The sequence below is a fragment of the Prionailurus viverrinus genome, chromosome B3, assembly GCF_022837055.1.
Source record: "Prionailurus viverrinus isolate Anna chromosome B3, UM_Priviv_1.0, whole genome shotgun sequence".
In the NCBI taxonomy this organism is placed as follows: Eukaryota; Metazoa; Chordata; class Mammalia; order Carnivora; family Felidae; genus Prionailurus; species Prionailurus viverrinus.
In genome coordinates this window covers 42,329,987-42,351,250 of record NC_062566.1, presented here as the reverse complement: position 1 = coordinate 42,351,250, position 21,264 = coordinate 42,329,987, and the positions used below count along the sequence as shown (strand labels likewise).

The 21,264-nt window shown below is 44.1% G+C and overlaps 1 protein-coding gene across 2 annotated transcripts in view; it reads left to right on the top strand.

Moving 5' to 3' along the window:
- Positions 1–21,264, top strand: part of MYZAP (myocardial zonula adherens protein) — a 90,226-nt gene that overhangs the window by 37,378 nt on the left and 31,584 nt on the right. Inside the window, exons 7-11 of one of the 2 annotated variants that reach the window (XM_047864466.1) lie at positions 2,104–2,229; positions 3,242–3,370; positions 7,512–7,591; positions 9,276–9,381; positions 15,709–18,787. In XM_047864466.1, the coding sequence (XP_047720422.1) occupies positions 2,104–2,229; positions 3,242–3,370; positions 7,512–7,591; positions 9,276–9,381; positions 15,709–15,762 (495 nt within the window). In that variant the 3' untranslated portion in view covers positions 15,763–18,787. Of the gene's footprint in view, positions 1–2,103; positions 2,230–3,241; positions 3,371–7,511; positions 7,592–9,275; positions 9,382–15,708; positions 18,788–21,264 lie in introns of those variants that run through there. The other variant, XM_047864465.1, reaches the window with a different exon arrangement.

The window sequence follows — 21,264 nt, the reverse complement described above, 5'->3', positions numbered from 1 at the left end:
TTTGAAAAATAATCTAGAAATACGCTTGCAGCATAGGATTCCGATTTCTCCACATCCTCACCAACACTTGTTACTGTCTCACTGCTTGTGGCCATCCTAGGGGGGGTGAAGTGCTGTCTCTTTGTGGTTTTGTCTTTCCCTGATAGCTGATGATGTTGAGCCTATTTCTTGTGCTTATAAGTCATTTGTGTATCTTCCCAAAGAAGATACCTATTAGTTCCTTTGCCCATTTTAACATTGGATTACTTATATTCTGTTATTGAGTTGTACATTTTTTTTTATATATGCTGGATACAAGTTATTAGAGATGTGATTTGCAGATCTTTTCTCTATCTGGGTTGTCTTTTCACTTTCTTGATGGTATCCTTTTGAAGTGCAGAAGTTTTAATATTAAATACTGATGAAGTCTTTCTATTTATCTTTTTTTTTAACTTTTTTTATTTTTTTTATTTTTTTTTTTAATTTTTTTTTTTCAACGTTTATTTATTTTTGGGACAGAGAGAGACAGAGCATGAACGGGGGAGAGGCAGAGAGAGAGGGAGACACAGAATCGGAAACAGGCTCCAGGCTCCGAGCCATCAGCCCAGAGCCTGACGCGGGGCTCGAACCCACGGACTGCGAGATCGTGACCTGGCTGAAGTCGGACGCTTAACCGACTGCGCCACCCAGGCGCCCCTTAACTTTTAAAGTTTATTTGTTTATTCTGAGAGAACGAGAGAGCATGGGGGGAGGGGCAGAGAGAGAGAGAGACTCCCAAGCAGGCTCTGTGCTGTGCTGTTAGCATAGAACACGTTGTGGGGCTCGAAACCACAAACCAGGAGATCATGACCTGAGCTGAAATCAAGAGTCAGACACTTAACTGACTGAGCCACCCAGGCGCCCCTCAATTTAGCTTTTGTCACATGTGCTTTTGGTGTTATATCTAAGAAACCATTGCCTCATCAAAGGTCAGAAAGATTGACCTTATGTTCTCTTCTAAGAGTTTTATAGTTTTGGCTTTTATGATTAAACCTTTGATCCATTTTGACTTAATTTTTGGATATGGTGTGTTAGGTTTCTAACATCATTCTTTTGTATATGGCTATCCACTTGTCCCAGTGCTGTATTTTGAAAAGACTATTCTTTGCCCATCGAATGGTCTTGGTAGGTAGTTTCTCAGAATTTAATTTTTTTTGGTAACAGATAAACAGTTTATGTGATTCAGAGTCAAATCTACAAAACAGTATATTCAGAAATAGAATATCTGTATCTGTAATATTCCCTTTCCTCTATTACTCCTTCCTTCCTTCTACAGGTAACCTTTGAATTTTTTTTTAAGGTTTATTCATTTTTCAGAGACAGAGACAAAGTGTGAGTGGGGTGGGACAGACAGGGAATCACAGAATCTGAAGCAGGCTCCAGGTTCTGAGCTGTCAGCACAGAGCCTGATGCAGGGCTCAAACCCATGGACTGCAAAATCATGACTTGAGCTGAAGTTGGATGCTTAACCGACTGAGCCACCCAGGCACCCCATGAATTTTTTTTAATTTATAATTTATCACACTCTGACCCGATTCTAATAATGTACTGATTTTGGGGCCCACAACAGAATACTTGAGAATTAAAAAAGCTTATCGTTTTGATGCCAGTTAGGGCATGGTCATATTATCCAGAGAAAAAGTTTGTTGAAATTGATAGAATAAAAGATAATAAAACTTCAGGATCAAAAGACATTAGGCAGGAAAAGTTATTGAAGAAAAAGGGGTTAAGAAGATAGCAAATCGTGGACACATTTTCGAGAGAATTCAATTTAAGGCTAAATTTGGGAACCAGGGCTGATACTTAGGTATGTTTCTGTCTTGTGAAAGCATCACTCGTGTGGAATGTGTTTGTCCTGATACCGTAGTGTGAGGTACTGCTCTTTCTTTTTCTGCCCCTCCACTCACCCTCTCCCTTCCTCCCAACGGGGTCCCTCTCCCATTAGCTCCTGCTGCTTCTGTCTCCCTCAGAGTCTTGGTCCGGGGGTTCACCCCAGCGTGTCCACAGGTGACACACATGGTGCAAAAGGTGCTGGTTCCCCCGGAACCTGCAAGAGCTGGAGCTCTGAGATGCATGTCTCCGTAGGTGGAATCCTCCCAGGAAGCCAACGCCGAGGTGATGCGAGAGATGACCAAGAAGCTGTACAGCCACTACGAGGAGAAGCTGCAGGAAGAGCATCGGAAGCACAGTGCCGAGAAGGAGGCTCTGCTGGTGTGTATGTCACAGCTGCCCAGGAGGCAGCAGGGAGCGTCGGTTCGTTACTGCTGGCGAGGCTTTCGTAGCAGGGCTTCTGCTTGGAGGGGAGTCCGTGGACTCTAAGACGGGCGAGGGGCAGGTTGTTTATTCACTTGCTCACTCCCTCCCCGTTTCTCCCTCCCTTCCTCTGCTCATTCCCCTCTTTTCCCACAGTGGCCCCCAGTCTCTGCCTCCAAGTACACTCCAGCCAGTCTCCAGGCAGGTCCCTGACTTACCTGCAGCCACGCCCTTCCCCCCTCTGCCTGCTCCTCTCCACCTGAAATACCCTCCTCCCCTGCCCTTGCTCCTTCCTAAGCTCCTGAAAGGCCTTGAAAATGCCACCCTCTTGGTGAGTGAAATCTTTCCCGTTCACCAGAAGTGTCCGCTGTCTTTGGGAAGCCCCTGCTCTCTCTCCGCTCCTTGCTGCGGCATCCTGTTGTTCCTGTTATTAGAGTTGGACTGTCCGTCTCCCATCCTGGGTTCTCTAGGAGAGAGTACAAGTTCCTTGAAGGCAGGGAGTCCGTGGCTGCCTTATCTTGTGTTCTTAAAGCTCAGTAGATGTCTGAATGGTTGACTGAGTTGGTGCTTTGCATTGTGGGAGAACGGTCTGGACATTCTGCATTCAATTCCACATGTGGCCCATGCTCCACTTTGCACTGTGGGCAAATACAGTGACCCTTCAAGCATCCAGTCAAGGGAGAGAGAACATTTGTAGACTTCGTTCTTTTTTCAGACATAAGGACTCAGGTAGGGAGAAAGGAGAAAATATAACTAGGCCCATTAAAAGGCCACGTGATGTTTCTTTATTTACGTATGAGAACCAGAATCATGGGAGTTGAGTTCATGATCTGAGTTCACAACACTGCTAAGCCCCAAGGCTATGCTTTTAAAGAGACATGATTTAGCAAGGCCAGCACCATTTGGACCCTAGTTAGCAGCCTAACCTAGACTCCATGGCTGTGCTGAGGACGGTGTGTTTCTTTGGCAGGAAGAAACCAATAGTTTTCTGAAAGCTATTGAAGAAGCCAATAAAAAGATGGAGGCGGCGGAGATCAGCCTAGAGGAGAAGGACCAGAAGATTGGAGAGCTGGACAGGCTGATTGAGCGCATGGAAAAGGTAACAGACACTGCTCTTGGCCCAGCACCCACTTGCCCAGACCCCCCTACCCCGTCTCTGCAGTCCCCTGCAGGCCTGTCTGAAGGTGTGAGAAGCCCTTGGCACCCATCCTTAAACAGGAAAGACAAAGCTGTAAGAAAAGCATGAAGTCCAACAGAACTCTCATTGGTAATTATTTTGATGCTTTAAAAAACATTCCACCTGTAATGATTTATAAAAATTAATATTTTAGCACCCTGCTTTGCTGGGGTCCCAGGCATGAATTTCGTTTACTCATTGAGTAACCAAACCTTATTTAAATGTTACAGCAACACCCTGAGTGTGCCGTTTCTTGGGCATGCATCTGAAAGGTTGGCTTTGCTCTGATATGGCAGAGCAGAGGAGACCACATTTTCTTTGTGTGCGGGTGGGGATGGGGGTAGGCTGTGGAAGGCGGGAGATGAGCTGAGATAATGAAGCCAATTTAGAGAAGTGAGGAAGCTGAAATTAGGCAGAAGGTGGAAAACAGGAAGAAGGGTGGAAGAGAGGAAAGAGAAAAAGCAGGAAAGAAGAAGAGGGAAGAGGGAACTTTAGCAGGTGACAGCTGACTTCTAGGGGAGGAGTGGTAGTTTAGGCCAAAGCTGTGGCTGGTTTCTGGAGGATGGCTCTTAGCAGCGTGTGGGTCTGCAGAATAGCAGTGACCTGCCAGGACCGTGACATAGAAGTACCCAGTAACTCATGCTGAGCATTCTGAGGCTGGTGATGAGCAAGGGGTAATGACAGTGTGAGCAAGGTCAACACTTAGGCTTCCAGTGATTCTGAGAGAGGTCTCCTTACCCCTGGTATCTGCAACATAGGCCCCTGTACAGTCCCCGGACAAGGTGGGGTGTAACCAGGGTGGGAATGGTATTAAATTCAGTGTTCTGGATTCAGCTTCAGGGCTTGTGGGGGCCTCTGCTTTAGGATCTGTCTTTATTTGGGAGAGACTTGAGAAAAGCGAAGGATCCATTATTGCTTCACCTCTCTTCCTTGGGAAAACAGAATCCTATCTTTTATTGAAGAGAAGAGGGTAAAACTGTATGTTTACAACTCACATCAGTATAGGTTGGAGGCGGTAGTCGTGAAGATTGTGCCATGATGGCATTTTTCTAGAACATAGGTGAGCTTTCTTCCACATTCTGCTTCCCTGAAACAAGAGAAGATACTAGTCATGCAAGTGCTCCCTGTGGATGACAGATTTTCCTGCCACGCACAAGCACAAAGTGAGCGGGCAGCTTGTGTTTTGAACAGGATGCCCTCTTACAGAGACTGCCCATGGGGTGGCTAAAAATACAGGTTTTAGAATCAGGCAGCCTAGGGTTTGAATCGTGCCTGTCTTTGTATTTGTGGGCAGTTACTTGACTCTTCCAAACTGAGTTTCCTTTTCTGTAAAATGCTGACAATAATAATTCTTAAGGCTTTGTGAGGAGTAAATGAGAAAAGTCCACACAAAGTGCTAAGCATGGTGCCTGGCATATAGTAGTGGCTCTGAAATGTGTGTCTCTGATTCGATTTTGTCACAGACTTGCCTGAGTGTCTGTCCCCAGTCAACTTTTTCTTGGCTGGGCCTTTTTTATGGCTTATCTTTTTTTTTTTTAAATTTTTTTTTTTTTTAACGTTTATTTATTTTTGAGACAGAGACAGAGCATGAACAGGGGAGGGTTAGAGAGAGAGGGAGACACAGAATCTGAAACAGGTTCCAGGCTCTGAGCGGTCAGCACAGAGCCCGATGCGGAGCTCGAACTCACAGACCGCGAGATCATGACCTGAGCCGAAGTCAGACGCTTAACCGACCGAGCCACCCAGGCGCCCCTGGCTTATCTTCTTTGTACCCTTGGGATTCTGAAAGTGTCCAGCATTTTTCCCCACTGATTTCCACATGGAGCCCGTGTGAGATGCAATGGGCGGGAGGCCAGGGGTGGTGGTAAGGCCGGCCATCCCTGTCAGCATTTATGTGACACGTGATGTTCCTCAAGTCCTGTCACCTTTTTCTGACAGAAAAAGATTTGTTCTTTTTCTAAATCTTCTTTTCCATTTAGGCTTGAGGTATGCTAGCTTTATTTAGCTAGGATTAGGTATTCCAATTGACTGCTCCTCCTCCCTCAGGGGTACCTCTTTCAGAGCGGGAATTGTGCCAAATCTCTCTCACACACTATGTGAACAGCATGTCCACAGGCATGAACTGTGGCAGTGTCATATCCTGCTTGCTCCTATTTTTGGATTTTCAAAACACCTTTCTTTTCTGATTAGTAGAAATCTTGTAAGGGGTGTGATCTCTCAGGGACCCTGCTGTGGAAAAGGTAACATTCTGTGCTTGGGTGGTGGTTTCACAGTTATATACAAATGTAAGAACTTGTCGCATAGTGTTGACTTAAAATTTATTGTACATCAGTTTAGAAAAGCCCTGACTCTATTACAGCTTTTTGTTTTTTTTTGAGTCTGCCTTGGGGGGCTCACTCGTGGGACATCTGTCACTATTATTTCAGGGCTTATGTAAACTTCCAGCCAGCAGGCAACCATATGAGAACAGGGGAGCATTCTGACCAGGTGGGCGGTAAGAAGGTCTTTGCAGGAGAGACTGATTGATTATTTTAAACAAAATGCTTAGTTTTGAGAGACAGAGTGTATACAGGGGGATGGGAGGGGCAGACACAGAGGGTGATAGAGGATCCGACGTGGGGCTCAAACCCATGAATCATGAGATCATGACCTGAGCTGAAGTTGGCTGCTTAACTGCCTGAACCACCCAGGTGCCCTGCTGGAGAGATTTAAAAACAAAATCAAAACCCCACCCGAAGTTGGTCTTCTTTTATCTGTCAGTGATAATACGGTCTTCCTGCCAGAGTGGGCTGTTCCCCCATCTCTTTGGTCTGTTCCTTGGGTATCACAGCTTGTGGCATCAGAAGTTATGGGAGTTAGATTGTCAAAGATTTGCTTTTAATAATTTGGTGGTAAAAACTTGTTGGGAGAATCTCTGAGAATAACAATGAGGCACAGTAATACTTAGGGCCCAATAGCATGAGCAGAATTTGATAAATTGCATTTTAAGGAAATCTATTACACTAACATCTGTAATGTATTTAGAGCAATTTTGGTTATGATGGATGCTACGATTTTGTCAACATTTTCTACTTCGTCCACACAAATAATTGTCCGTGTTCTTATGTTACCTTTCTGGATAAACTTAAATTTTTTTTTTAATGTTTGTTTATTTTTGAGAGAGACGTAGAGCGCGAGCAGGGGAGGGGCAGAGAGAGGGAGACAGAATCCGAAGCAGGCTCCAGGCTCTGAGCTGTCAGCACAGAGCCCAGCGTGGGGCTCGAACTCACAAACTGTGAGATCATGACCTGAGCTGAAGTCGGATGCTTAACTGACTGAGCCACCCAGGTGCCCCTTTTTCCTAGCCTTTTCTAACTTCTAGAAACCGCCTGCATTCCTTGACTGAGGGCTATAGCTGGCAGCTTCCAAGCCAGCAGTGTAGCATTTTCCAATCTCTGTCTCCAGCCCTTCTTCCTCCTTCAATAAGGTCCCAGCTGGATAATCCAGAATCATTCCCCCATTTTGACACCCTTAACTTAATCACATCTGCAAGTTCCTTTTTATGTCTAAGGCAACATATTCACAGGTTTCAGGAATTAGGATGTGGACATCATTGGGCGGCCATCCGTTATTCTGACTACCACAGTACATTGGTACAACTGAACATACATACCTGTATAAACCCCACCAGCTTAGTGTATAGGATGTTACCCAAATCCCAGAGACTCTTTTCTTGATAATGCAGAAAATAATCAAGTATTTTGCAATATCATAGGACACTGACTTCAGAGTATTGATTTTCATATTTTAGAACTGTAAATTTTCACAAGATACCTGAACCTAAGTTGGTTGGTTCCTTTTTTAAAAAATAAATCTGGCTTCCTCCAGCATATTTGTCTCCAATTCACCAATACATCTGTAAGTGCAATCCAAGAGATTTGGTATTTTTGAGCTCTGTTTGGACTGTGGTGAGTGGATGTGGAAATCCCACAGGGAACTTGAACTGACCAGTGCTGGAATTGCTCAATACACATTCCCTGTCCAGCCTGGAATCCATTGATTCCAATGTCGGTGTCTGTTTTAGGAACGCCATCAACTACAGCTACAGCTCCTGGAGCATGAAACTGAAATGTCAGGGGAAATAACTGGTTCTGACAAGGAAAGGTAAGACCGCTGCCCTTTATCTTGTATTGGCTTTACACGCTGGGGCGGCCATGCTGTGTTTCTGTGGGCTCTCCAGTTCCTCGCCTTTTCCTTCATTTGGCCATCCCTGCTGCAGACTTCTGTTTGTAAAATCTTGGCCTGAGAGCTTCCACTGCAGGGCCAGTTTCTTCAGTAGCTCACAGCCACGTCTTCCAGCCTGCGGTTGATTGTTAGCACAGGGGGAGCACACCACAGACCGTCATGGGTGCAAAAGTTCAGTCTATAAATGTTCTTCGTAACCTTTGACTCCACAGGATGCACCTTGTTGATGAGAAAACTCAGTAGCTGTGACTAATACCATTGCAATGGAAACTAATTTTAAAATGCCTTTTTTGGTTTCCAAACATTGTTGACTCAGACCTTGCCTCGTCCCCTGGCTATGGGCGTATAAAGCCCTGCATGGAAAATGAGGGAGCAGGACTTGGTCCCCTCCAGAAATCAGAAGGCAGAGAGGACATGCATGGCCCTCTGGTGAAGGAAAACGAGTGGAGATGATTTGAGCAATTTGAACGAGTTACTTAACTTAGCTGAGATTCTTTGCCGATCTGTAAACTGAGAATTCTTTTTAAAGGGGAGGGGGTTGTGGTGACTATGGCAGTGCCCATCTTATGGGGTCATTAATAGTGAGGGAGCCGGTGGGCATGCTGCCTGCCATATGGTACGCGCCGAAAAACATCTGTTTTCTTGCCTCTTGGCAACTTCACAGTTTGCACTCTGCTGTAGATTTGAATGTAGTGCTGAGGAGGGACCTGGCAGAGTGCTGTAGTGGTCAGCAAACCCCACCAGACCCTTTGTCCAGTGCTCCATTCCAGTGGCCCTAAAGAACTGAGGCATCTGCCTGCTGGTTCTTCTGGTTTCATTGAATGGAGCAAAGTCAGAAGATAGTTTGTGCTGGTTATTTATTTATTTATTTTAAACTTTATTTTTGAGAGAGAGAGAAAGCAAGTGGGGAAGGGGCAGAGGAGGGAGAGAGAATCCCAAGCAGGCTCTGCACTGTCAGCTCAGAGCCCGACACAGGACCCAGACCTGCAAACTGCGAGATCATGACCTGAGTCGAGACCAGGAGTCGGATGCTTAACCGACTGAGCCACCCAGGCGCCCCAGTTTGTGCTGTTTTAAAACAAAACTATGAAATGTTTTATGATGCAGCCCAATCTGTTTTGATGCAGAGAAAGTCCTTCAACATGTTCCCCATTTTCCCAAAATAAATGATGTGTAGAAGACTACAATTCCAGACTTCCCAGGACTCGGCCACTTGATTTCAGATATTGTGTTCTGCATACTAGACTCCTCTCCTCCTCCGTTATCTGAATCAAGGCATTTTATTGGGTCTTCCAATATTGTATTAGTTCCAGAACAGAAAGCCCCTCATTCTGTAAGTGGTGCAAAAAAAATATCTGTTTTAGTCCCTGGAAAGTAGAGTCACTGTCCTTAAACAAGGTCAAACTTGCAAGTGGGAGCTTGAGAAAGAGTCCCATGGTTCCTCCTGTAGCAGGGTGGTCGAGCCCTCGTTCATCCCCAGGAGACACGATGCATGATGGAGTTCTCGTTCTTGTTCTGGCAGTGTTCCCTGGGTGGTGACTCTCCTTGCTGGTGTTGCTGCTTTGGTTTAGGACTCCGTGCCTCTTTGTTCTCTTTTGGTCAGGTATCAGCAGCTGGAGGAGGCATCTGCCAGCCTCCGGGAACGGATCAGACACCTAGACGACATGGTGCATTGCCAGCAGAAGAAAGTCAAACAGATGGTTGAGGAGGTAAGCTGCTGTGAAAGGTCACGGGCCAGCATTATTGTCTGCTATGGGGACACTTCGGCCCTGGATCTGGATCTGACTCTCAGCTCAGTTTTGTGTGGCTCACAAGTGAACGTGCTCAGGCCACTGTCTTCGTGGCCCAGAGGAAAATTTCCTCATATGTCCCCCTGCAGGCTGGTGATTATCTTTCTAATCAGATCAGAGGGTTATAGTTAAGACAACTGGGAAGCACAGTTGTAAGGTCACTCACTTTCAGAGGGCAGCAATTCCCCAAATGGGCACCTGCAGCCCAGGGGACCCAAGGGTGTGACAGGAAAAGTTTCCTTTAGTCAGGTCTCTGCACTTCTTTGTACCTGGCTGCCTCTCTCGCAGTGACCACTCCATCTTTGCTTCCTCTGTGGACAGGTGTCCTTTCTCTCCCCTCCCCTCTGCATCTCCTCCTTCCTCTTCTCCCTTCTTCCCTCAGTGTCTTCTCTATCTCTTCTCTCTCCATCTGTCTGTGGGATATCAGACTATATGCTGGACATAGCTTGCTTGTCTGTTTTTCTAAACGGAAAAAAAAAACCAGGTAAGTTGAACATTAATATTTCTGCAGGAGGAAAACAAATTATTTTAATTGTGTTACTAAAATCTGTTTCTCTCTCTCGTGGTGCTCGATAGAGGAAAGCCCAAGCTGTGGTATAGCTAATCTCATGTTATTGTATCTTTCTTGCTGAATTAATAAATTGGATAGAAAAAAGGAACAGTTAGTACTAACAGACTTATAAGAATTCCCTGAAATCTGATTCTCTATCTTGCAAAGAAAAGAAAAGGCTTTTAGTTTAATTAAACAATTGGTTGGCATTGGAAAAACTGAAAAAAAAAAAACCCCACGTTTTCCTTATATTAAACACTACTCTGAAAAGTTACCTATTTTATTAATGAATCATTAAAATTAAAAGCATGTCTACTTCTAGTAAAAACCACACACATGACAAAGATACCAAAAGTATATCTATTTCATTAATCTGTAAACTGTTGGTGATACTGGTGGAGTGAGGTTAGGGTCAGGGAACTGTGAAGCTGTGGAGGGCTACTTTGTTCTCTTGAAGGATAAATGTATACATTAGGTGAAATCTGTTGCCTAAACAAGAAATCCATTCATACTGCGTTAAGTCCTGTGTGCCTTATATTGGCTCATCTGCAAGCCTCAGGGAGCAGAATAGTGGAAGGAGGAGTCCCTGTGCACTCCCATAGCACAGGCAGGCTGGAGCAGTTGTGAGGAAAGCACTTGGGGAACCATGGATGTCAGATCATAGCTTCTCTGCTTCTGAATTTCACATGCAAGATGTCTGGGGCAAGGCTGGCCCTGTTTCCATGGGGCTCTTTGACTGTAGAGCACTGCATTTCTCTCAACTTGGCATTGTTTTCATGTATTAGGGAACCAGTGAACCAAACCTCATACTAGTTGGCTTCTTTTCAGTTAGTCTCTGTAAGGGTTTAAGATCAGTCCCAAAATCAGAGATACTTCTTAAAGAGACACAGTCAAGTAGTTTAGGATTCTGTTTTCTAACTTCTGGAATATAGCAGGCATACCGCTTTGAAGGGAGTAGGGGAAAATCGATATATGAAAATAGGTTGGTGTTTAAAGATCACTGTCCATGCCTTGCTTCTCTACCTGTGACTTACTATCTCCCAGATAGACTTCTCTAAGTCCCGATGATGTGGTGTAGAAGATGCAGTCGTCAGAATGAAATCACACGCTGACATTTAGGGTGGCACCATCAGAGTGAGCACCACCTAGGGGACAGCTGGGTTTCAACAGTGCATGGAGACTGGAAAGAAAAGAGATTTTTTTATTCTAACTTTAAACTACTATCTAAATCAGATGCTAAGAGTTAATGTGTTTGCCCAGTATTCCATGTTAACGTACACAACAAAAGGATGGTTTAAAATATCAGTTGCTGCAGCCGTTGATGTGAATACATTTTTTTTTCTTTTAAGTTAGAAACATGGAAGAGGGACATCGACAGAGGAGCACATTTAGAAGAGCAGGGAGAAAGAAAGGAGTTGAGAGCTGCTGTGATTCAGGGCATGGCTGAGGGCTGGGGGAAGAGATGGCCAAGGAGCAGCATGAGAGCTGAATTCACATCTTAGAAAACAGCCATGGAGATGAGAGAATGTATTCGTAAATAATACTGCAATGCAAGGCCAGGCCAGAACCACTGGGTGGCACTTGCAAAGAGGCAAACTTCAGCTTTTCGTTTCACATAAAGAAAACATTCCAGTACTGGCTGCCTTGGGAGGGTATTTAGCCCTTCCTCACGAGTGCATTCCTAGTGATCTAGGAGTTGAGCTAGAAGCTCCTTGTATAAAGAATGCTTTATTGTTTACTGGGCTGTTATTATCATCTCCTCATTACGTTGCATAATAAGCAAAATCACAAATTCATAACCTCTGACTTGAGAAGTTTACATCTGTGAACCCCAGCTCTCTAGATATTGAGACAAACTTGACCTAGAAGTAGAGGCAAACTTTATGTGTGGCAGATGTTAGGGACAGTTTTGCTTCCCTCACATGAAGCCTGAAAGCTTAGCCATGTGATAGCCTCACGTTTCCCAAGGGTGGGGACTCAGTCTCTGTCCATTGCTGGCATCATTTTAGCCGCAATGTCTGTGAAGAAGCTTAGTTTACTGAGATGGGCTTCTTTTTTTCAGCTTAAAACTGAAAAAGGTATTATTATGGAGGTTTTTGGAATCCTTAAATATTAAGCCATGTTTTTCCTTCGACCTGAGTAGAATAGAATTTAATAATAATAATAACAATAATAAAAAAATAAAAACTAAGCCATCCTTGGCTTGATAAGGACTTGATTTTCACTGTGTGGGACAGTATATGTCAGTGAGGACTTGTGCATATAAGATGGGCTGACTGCAGGTCGGGCAGGATGGGCCCTTGTGAAATCAAATGTTGTATATATCTTACGGGGTCACATTCAGTGCAAAGTGTTATCATAAGTGTGGCAGCAGATACCCCCACTAGGCTAGATTTGTGCAGAGTGTTGTGATAAGTGTGGCACCAGATACCCCCACTAGGCTAGATCTTAATACCGAATTAAGTCTCCTTTTGTGGTGGATGTCAGGGATTGGCTCCCTTGTTCCCATCACTAATTCTTCTAACTGGTTCTGGCTCTGACAAAAAAGTTAAAAACAAAATAAGCCCGTATATGACCCTTTTAGACTTTAAGGGTTTGCTGGAAAATATGGAGAGACTGGAAAAAAAATAGCACTTGTAGGGAAATTGAGTGGTCTGTCTGTTCACTAGCTAAGCACCAGTACTTTCTTTGTGCGGGGGGGGGGGGGGGGGGGGCTGGGTGCAGGGTGGGGGGCAGTGCACCTGTGGTCCTGCCCTCCTGGGTCTTCCCATCTGGTGTTACCTGCCTTCCAGAATCCTTGCCTTTGGGCTTCTTTGAAAAAGCCTTGTTGGGGTTAGGTTCTGTGTCTTGAGTCCATCTGCATTCTTTAGCTTGCCTTTAAAGGAACAAGGAGATGGGGGTGGGGAGCAGAAAGCTGGGCGGAGCCTGAGGCCAGAGCTGTGAAGCCTGGACATCTTTACGTGTGAGCTCCTCAGTCAGCAGGATCATTCACCCCTCTTTACCTGCTCTCACCAAAGAGGTCCCCAGCCAAGCAAAGTGGCTTTCTTGCCAAGGGGAAAATTGCCTGGAGGAAAGAACAAATTCTTGTTTGTCCTCAAAAAGGGGGTGGGGGAGGCTTACATTTTTGCCAATAGGCCATGATATTATTCAGGTGACTACTTAGTAGTTTAATAAATAGCTTCTTTCATTTTATCGCCTCCTTCTCATTTCCCACTGCCATTGTGATGGGTGAAATGGTTCTTCCAATGGGAAGCGTCTAGGTTTCCTTTCCAGTGTGGAGGATGCATTCTTTCTTTAGACTTCTCTTTTGCGGAAAGCAGTTCCACTCCCCGCTTGTCCCCCTCTATGATTTAGATGTTTAATGAGTGCAAAGGTAGAAGGAATGATTTTCTTACTAGTGCTTCTCCGCCCAGGCTGCACATTAGAATCATTTGGGGGGCTTTACAACATGGCCAAACCTGGCAGACGGAGGTGGGAAGAAGGCACTGGGTATTGCAAGGATTTTGGTTTTTCAAGCTACACGAGATTCCAGTGTGCAGCCAGCATTCAGAACCGGTGCTCTGAATTTTTTTTTCTTTTTTTTTTTAATGTTTGTTTTTGAGAAAGAGAGAGAAAGAGCATGAGCAAGGGGAGGGGCAGAGAGAGAGGGAGACAGGCTCTGAAGCAGGCACCAGGCTCTGAGCTCTCAGCACAGAGTCTGATGAGGGGCTCGAACCCATGAACCGTGAGATCATGACCTGAGCCAAAGTTGGATGCTCAACTGACTGAGCCACCCAGTTGCCCCAGTGCTGTGAATTTTTCATTTCCAAGTGTTAATAGATTGAGCCAGCTTCCCTCAGAAGCTGTTGTACCCGAGGTGCAAAGCTGGTAGTGAACTTGGACTGGAGTAGGAAGGGCTGAAGGGAAGAGAGCCAAGGAGACCAGTGAGCAGAGACCACAAGCACGGACACCGGAGAGCTTGTCTGAATGTGTGATCTTCTGGTCTTGTCAGGGGATCTAGTGCTCCTTGCCAGCCCCATCAGGAGAGGGTTCTTTGACAGCTCACTCTGAGTGCTGTACTGGCCTGGTGGTATCCAGGTAAAAAACTTTCCAGAGGCTCTCCAGGTGCATCTGAAGAGAAGGTGTTATTAAGGTAGATGAATGAGGCCTACTTGTTAAATAGATACTAGTCTTAAAGGGACAAAATCCAGTCCACCTACTGTCCTCAGAAGCTGAGAACCTACTACTAACAAAGAGACCAGAAATGGTTCTCAGGGATCCTCTTCCCTCTGTGCTTGTGCGTTCAGGTGTCTGGCCTCACCCTGCTTCTGACCAGAAGACCTTACACTTGGTCACAGTGTACCTCTTAGAACACAATACCTTGTTGAAATAATAGTATTCATAGTGACTGCTTCTCAAGTGCAAAACAAAGCAGAACATTTTTGCAATTCCTATGAAATGAAAGTATTTAATTATCATCCATTAGATTTTTTGGAGAATTAATGTCATAATTCAACAGTTTAAAAAAAAATTTTAATTTTCATTTATTTGTGTGTGTGTGTGTGTGTGTCAGAGAGAGAGAGAGAGAGAGAGAGAGAGAGGGTTGGGAAGGGGCAGAGAGCGAGGGAGACCCAGAATCCGAAGCAGGCTCCAGGCTCTGAGTTGTCAGCACAGAGCCCAATGTGGGGCTGGAACTCACGAACTACGAGATCCTGACCTGAGCCGAAGTCGGATGCTTAACCAACTGAGCCGCCCAGGTGCCCCAATGCAACACTTTTTGGGGTGAAACAACCTGGGTCAGGGAGAATAGATGGTGAGGAACTCTTCAGAGAGTTGAGGTCTGGGTTTTGGGTTTTTGGCTCTTGAGCCAGTCAGCAAAAGCAGGGCTTTTTTGCATTCTCTTTTTTTCAAGTCCATGTAACTTGCCACCTAGGCCCTGAATTCACAGGCACCCCCTGCAGTTAGAGACTGAGGAAGAAGTGCAGTGAGAGACCTTTATGGGTAAAAATGAAAGGTAGCATAGAAAATGGAGATGAGCAAGGACTTTTGAATCAGACCTGCATTTACTAGTTGGGGACCCTTCAAAGAGTTTTCTTGTTTGTAAAATGGGGTTAATAACAGTATCCAAAATGATTTTTTGTAAGAGTTAAATGAGATGATGTACATAAAATACTTTATAACATACTGATTGGAACATAAGAAATACCCAATAAATACTAGCTGCCATTATTATTATTCCTGGTGAATGGACTCCTGGTGTGTATACCCAAAGTCAAACTAAATGAATTAAAAGCAAAAGTAGCTGAGGTGATTTCTTGACTAATGCACAAAGCTGCCCTTCCCTCTTTGGGAGTCTTCTGAGCCAAATGGAATCTTCTGGATTTGCTTCTGTCTTTTCTTCTGTGCTCTGTGCTGCGTTCCATCTCAGCCACCTGTCCTTGGAAGAGAGTATTTATATACAAAATAATTTAAAAAAATTTAGTTCTCCCCATCCTAAGAATCTTCCATTTTAAATGGTTCAGCCATTTGTTAGCACTTTAAAACTATCATGTGCTATGCTGAAATGCATAACACAAAAGTACATTGTTGCCAAATGTCCTGTGTTGAAGTGATTCAGAGTACTTCCCGTCAGTGATAATGTAGCCACATGGGGGCAGGGTAAAGGAGCCATAGCACTGAGTCCACGACCCTAATCCACTCAATTGAACTGTTTCCAGATCATGTCACACGAGCTCTTCTCCAGATTTAGTCTCCGGTTCTTTGGAAGATGATAAAATGGTAGCCTGGGTTGGAAGCGATTGTGTTTATTGTTCGTGATTAGAAGAATCTTGTACTTTCTCGGCTGGGAAGAGGTGGCATGTATTGGTGATGAGCCCGACGAACAAAACAGGAAGGACATGATGTGGAAGGAAAAATTGACCACATAGGGCTCTCATTTGTGAAAACACCACACATTGTCACCTCAACCTGTCCAGCCTCACACTGCAGAGACAAGAGAACTCAAAGAATATTTTTAGAAACGTGGGTTCCTAGACATCAAAGAAAGAACTGCAATGGAAAATAGTACTAAACTATAATTCAGGAAGTGCCAGGTGGAGGCTGGTTCTGAGATCTCGGAAAATGAAGTCTTACCTACAGAAAAGAGGCCGAACACACACCTGCTAAGGAGCTGGGAAGCAGGTTTGAAGAACTCCTCCCGTGTTCCAGGAAGGAAATGCTCCCCTCCAGATCACAGTCCAGATAATACTGAAGAAGTGTAGTTTGATTGTATTTGCATGTGGGAGGTGGCCCTGAGGATGTCCTTCCTGAATGGAGATCAAAAGCGCGAGTCAATTTAGCATTCTTTTTGCTTAAGCCAGGTTTGGTCTGCTTTTTATCCCCATGGGCGATCTACCTGAGTAGACACTTCAACTAACTTCATGAGAAGGAGAAGTGTATCTGAGGAAAAGAGACATCTATTTGACTGAAATATATTAAAGTGAAATATATTGCACAGCTGCTTTATTTTTATAGAGATCTCCTTGAGACAAGCCACACGTGCTGGGATGTCATCAAAACTTAACAGTGTTCCTGAATATGGGTAGTGGTAGCAGCAGTAGGAGTAATAATGGGTGGTATTAGCCTAATAAGCTAGTGGACGGGGCTGACTTCCCTAAGGGGCTGGGTGTCCCTTCCATGTTGGGTGGTTCTCTGCTCTGACTTCTCCCTGGCAAAGTGGGTTTCCTGTTAATATTTGTCTTTGTGTCTCATTCAGATGCTTTTGCCCCACTTTAGCAAGTAGGCAGTGCATGGGAAGGAAGCCGTGGATTCTAGGGCTAGAGTTTTGTCTCTTGGCCACTCACAACCCCACCCAAAAGAGGTGCCACTCTGAAGTTTGAAGCAGGATTCATTTATAGTAACTAAAAATGTTTCAAATTCTCATGTTCAACATATTATTCACTTCTTTATTTTGAAATCTTGGATACACTAAAATGTGAAGGTTTTAGAAGGTACCAGGAAGCTCACCACGTGTGTGAGACTTGTTTTTTTCTGTGCATTATGGAAATGTTGCAGGTTCATTTTATGACGTGTGCTCATTAATATATTTACGATACAAATTGTTCTTTTGAGGGAGAAGGTTCTTTTGTTTTCAAATGTCATTGAAATCGCTTTCTCTTTCTTGAGATTGTTTCTAATTGGCTGTAAAATATTTCTCAGGGTCCTGGGTGCCCACGTTCTGCCTGTAGTTTGTACAGCTACACTCTTGTTCTAAGTAACTACCAGCTACGGAATGTTTCTCACATCTCAAACCCATGCATCTAGGCCTAACATTCCCACATGAATCCTCTACGGGGCATATTATTAGCACAATTTTTTTTTTTTATCCCAGGAAACTAAAACTTAAAGAAAAGTAACAGGTGGTCTCTCAGCAAATGATGGTGCTCCTGGGCCACAGCAAGACCTTTGGCTCCAAAGCCAGTGTGCATTCTTTCACTTGTTTTTTCTTTGCTTCTTTTTTTTAATTGAAAAAATTGTAAATATGGAAAATCATAGAGAATGCTAGAAACAAAGACCCATGTATTGTCCTCTAGAATTGAGTGTTAACATTTTGGCATATTTCAGGTTTCTTCCAAGTCCTAGAAAACATTACAGACAAAGAATTGTCTTTTTATTCCTCTGATCTTTTTCCATCTTCTCTACTCTCTCCCTCTTCAGAAGCAATTTGTTCTCCATCCAGGGCATGTTCTGATGCTTTTACTACGTACATATGTATTTGTCATCAGTATTTAGCCTAACTTCGGTGTTTACAAATGGATGTGCATTTTTATTTATAATAGATAAGTAGATTTTATTGTACCTCTTATTCAACTTTTTCCCCAATTACATTCCTGTTTCTGATGTTACAGATAAATATAAATTATTTATTTTAATGGCTCTGTAATATTTCATTGTGTGAATGTATTGTCATGTGTCCTATCGATACTTAGCTTGTTTCCAAATTTCTGTTCTTTTACAAACAATGCCAAGCACGTCTCTTGGCTTCTGTACTTCCGGAACATAGTTGGAGTCACTTGGTCCCCAGAGAGGGACTTCCACCCACCTGGGGGGTGGATTTCCCCACATCCTCACCACCTCTTGGCATGGTTGGACTATAAATGTAGCCATTTGTGAAACAGTATCTCCTTTAACTTTCATTTGCTTCAGCCCAATACCACTCATCACTACAGGTGCGGCTGAGCATCTTCTCATTAGTTCGTTGAGCATTCAGGCTTCCGCCTTTGTGAACTGGCTGTTCATATCCTTTGCTCCCTTTCCTGTTTGGCTGTCTTGTCTCCTGCTGATCTGTCGGAACTGTGGATCCTGCCAACGTCGATCGTTTGTCAAAATGTGTTTGCATGCTATTGTCTTCTCCCAGTCAATGTTTTTGTTCGTTTCATTATGGTATCTTGTAAAATGTACAAGTTTTAAATTTTGGTATAAATGTATCCATCCTTTGGTGCTGTTTGTGTGTCTTGTTTGTCTGCTGTAAGGTTATTTGTGTAATACTTTTATGAAAGTTTTGTTTTTTATCTTTAATTACAGCCTCCCACACTCATACCCTTTATCTTCTTCCTTACTCTTTCTCTGTAGCACTTATCCTATTATATATACTACACTTATCTATTTTGCTTACTTATTGTCTGTTTCCCTTCACTAGAATGTAAGCTCCTTGAGGGCAGTGGTTTTTCTCTGTTTTGTTCTTGGCTGTGCTCCTAACATCTGCAACAGTCACTGGCATATAGTAGGTGCTCAATAAATACTTGTTGAACAAATAAAGAATAATCCATGTGGAATTTATTTTTGTGTATATACTGTGAATAGGAATCCATTTTTTTTGTTTTTGTGGGGGTTTTTTTGTGTTTTTTTTTTTCTCACAGGAAGCTTGTTTCTCTAACAGCACTCATTGAATAGTCCATCTTTGCCCCACTGATTTTTTCATGACCTCTTTATCACCCTGGACTTGTTTTCCTTGTGCCACTGTCTTTAAATATTCCTGTTCTTCTGCCCTGATGGGTTAGTCAACATTTTAGAAGTGTCTTTTAGGAACAAAATGCAAAAGTGGACGAGTTTTTGCCCTCAAAAGACTTTCTGGTTGACCCTAAAACTTGTTAGAACTCAAGGCAGAATATGACAGGTATTAACCAGGGGTATGAGCTGTGTGCTGGTGACACAGAATCTGGAGACAGTAGTGATTAAGTTCATGGGCTTTGAGTAAATTGAACCTGGCTTTGCATCCTACTCCTTTCTTGGCTCGGCTTTTTATCTTGAACAAGTTACTTATTCTCCAGCATTCAGTTTCCTCACAAACAAAATGAGTACGATCATAATAGTACCTTCTTCAGAGGCTGTTGTAGGATTGATTGATGAAATGCATGCTAAGGGCTTAGCACAGAGCCCATAAATGTTCACTGTTGCGGGTATGGGTGCAGAGGCCTTAGGGAGGAGGTGATATTTGACCAGGTCTTGCCGGGTGGATTGGATTTTTCCAGGCAGGGATTGAATGGGTGGCAAAGGACATGACAGACAAAATACAGAATAAATAACAACGGTGACAACAAAAGAAAACAAAAACACGGAGACCAGAAAAAATGTAGGGTGGGTTCAGAGAGCTATTAATCCAGTTTGACTGGATTGCCGTGGGGAGTGATAATAAGTTGTGGGTGAGCAGTTGTGGGTGAGCACCCACTCAGCACCAAGCTGAGAAAATATCCTGTGTTACCCTGCTCCTGATTCCTCAGTGATGCCCTTTGCCTGGTCGGATCTGACCACAGATGTCTCTGGCAGGAGGTGCTGGGCGAATAGGAGAGGAGAGAAGCAGGAAGGGCAGCTAGGAGGCTCCCAGGAGAATCCTGGCCCGTGCAGGTGAGGGTCTGTACTCCAGGACACTTGAGCTTTAGGGACACTTTAAAAACTAACATTTTTAAAGCACCAGCTGTGTACCACGTGTGGAGCTGGATGCCTCCGTATGCATCATCTCACTACATTAGACTGAAACAAGTTTCTCCCTGGATATACCTGTTCCGTGTAGGGTCTGCATTTCTCAAGGAAAGCATGGGGGTAGAGAAGCTTAGAGTGCCCGCTTCCCCACCTCTCCATTCCACTTTCTTCCTCTAAAGTCAGAGGGAAAAAGAACAGCCTAAAGACGTAAGGTCCCAGCAAATGCTTTGTGAAAGAAACTACCTGTCAACAGTCTTCCCAGCCTTGCCTAATTTCCAGGCAGCATTGGAGTGATGGGTTGTCATCATAGGGAGGGTGGAAGCAGACCTCTGAACTTTACTGTGCGGAGAGAAGGAGCTAGAGCCTTGAAATCAGAGAAATATGAGCTTAGATTCAGCCCTGCCAGCATCCAGTCTTGGGTGACCAGCTGTCCTGGTTTGCCAGCGAATGAGAATGCTCCAGGCACATGAGACTCCCAGTGCTAAAGCCTGGGCAGTCCCAGGCAAGGAGGGGTGAGCTGTCCACCCTCTTCAGCCCTCAGGTCTGACCCCTTCCCTCACCCCATCTACAGTCGGCAGGTGCATCCTGTCTAGGGGGTATGAAACATCACTGTGTTCCTCCCTTTATTGTGCTTGCTTGCGAGTTTCATTTTCTGCTTACTGCTTGCCTTCCTCACCAGGACAGGTGGCCTATGAAGGTGAAGGTCAGATCTTTCTAGCTGACTGCTGTGCTCCCAGCATCTAACACTGAGCCTGAAACGGAGGTGATCAGAGGGGACTGCTGAGGGAATGATGGGTAATAAAACTCTAGGAACCTCAGTTTCCTCCTCTGTAGTGGATAACCGCTCCTAGGGTTGTTTCTGAGAATAATAAGTGAACCCAGAAATAACCCTGGTACCCAGGACACCCTTAGGCCTTCCTTCCCAGTGGTCCATTATTCTCCCTCAGGTCGGAAAACCAGTTGATTCATCCTTCCCTGATGTTTATGTAGCCTACCATGTTTAGGCACCTGAGAGAATCAGGGTTCTATTCCTCTCCTGAAAGAGAAGTTGGGTTGTCTTTACTTATAAGATAGAAATCAAACCAAATTAGATTATTTTACCTCAGAAGCCAGTTTCAACTGATCCTTTTGAATGGTATAGTTCTATTATTATATATTACTTCAAACTTAATAGAAAAAAATTGATTAAAATATGTGCCCTGTTCATATCTAGCCTGGCTGAATGCCACAAGACACATTAATTGGAAATGAATTTCTACAAACCCAATCAAGCATCATGAAGATGAAAAATGGACCTTTTTTCCCCTCCGTTCCTT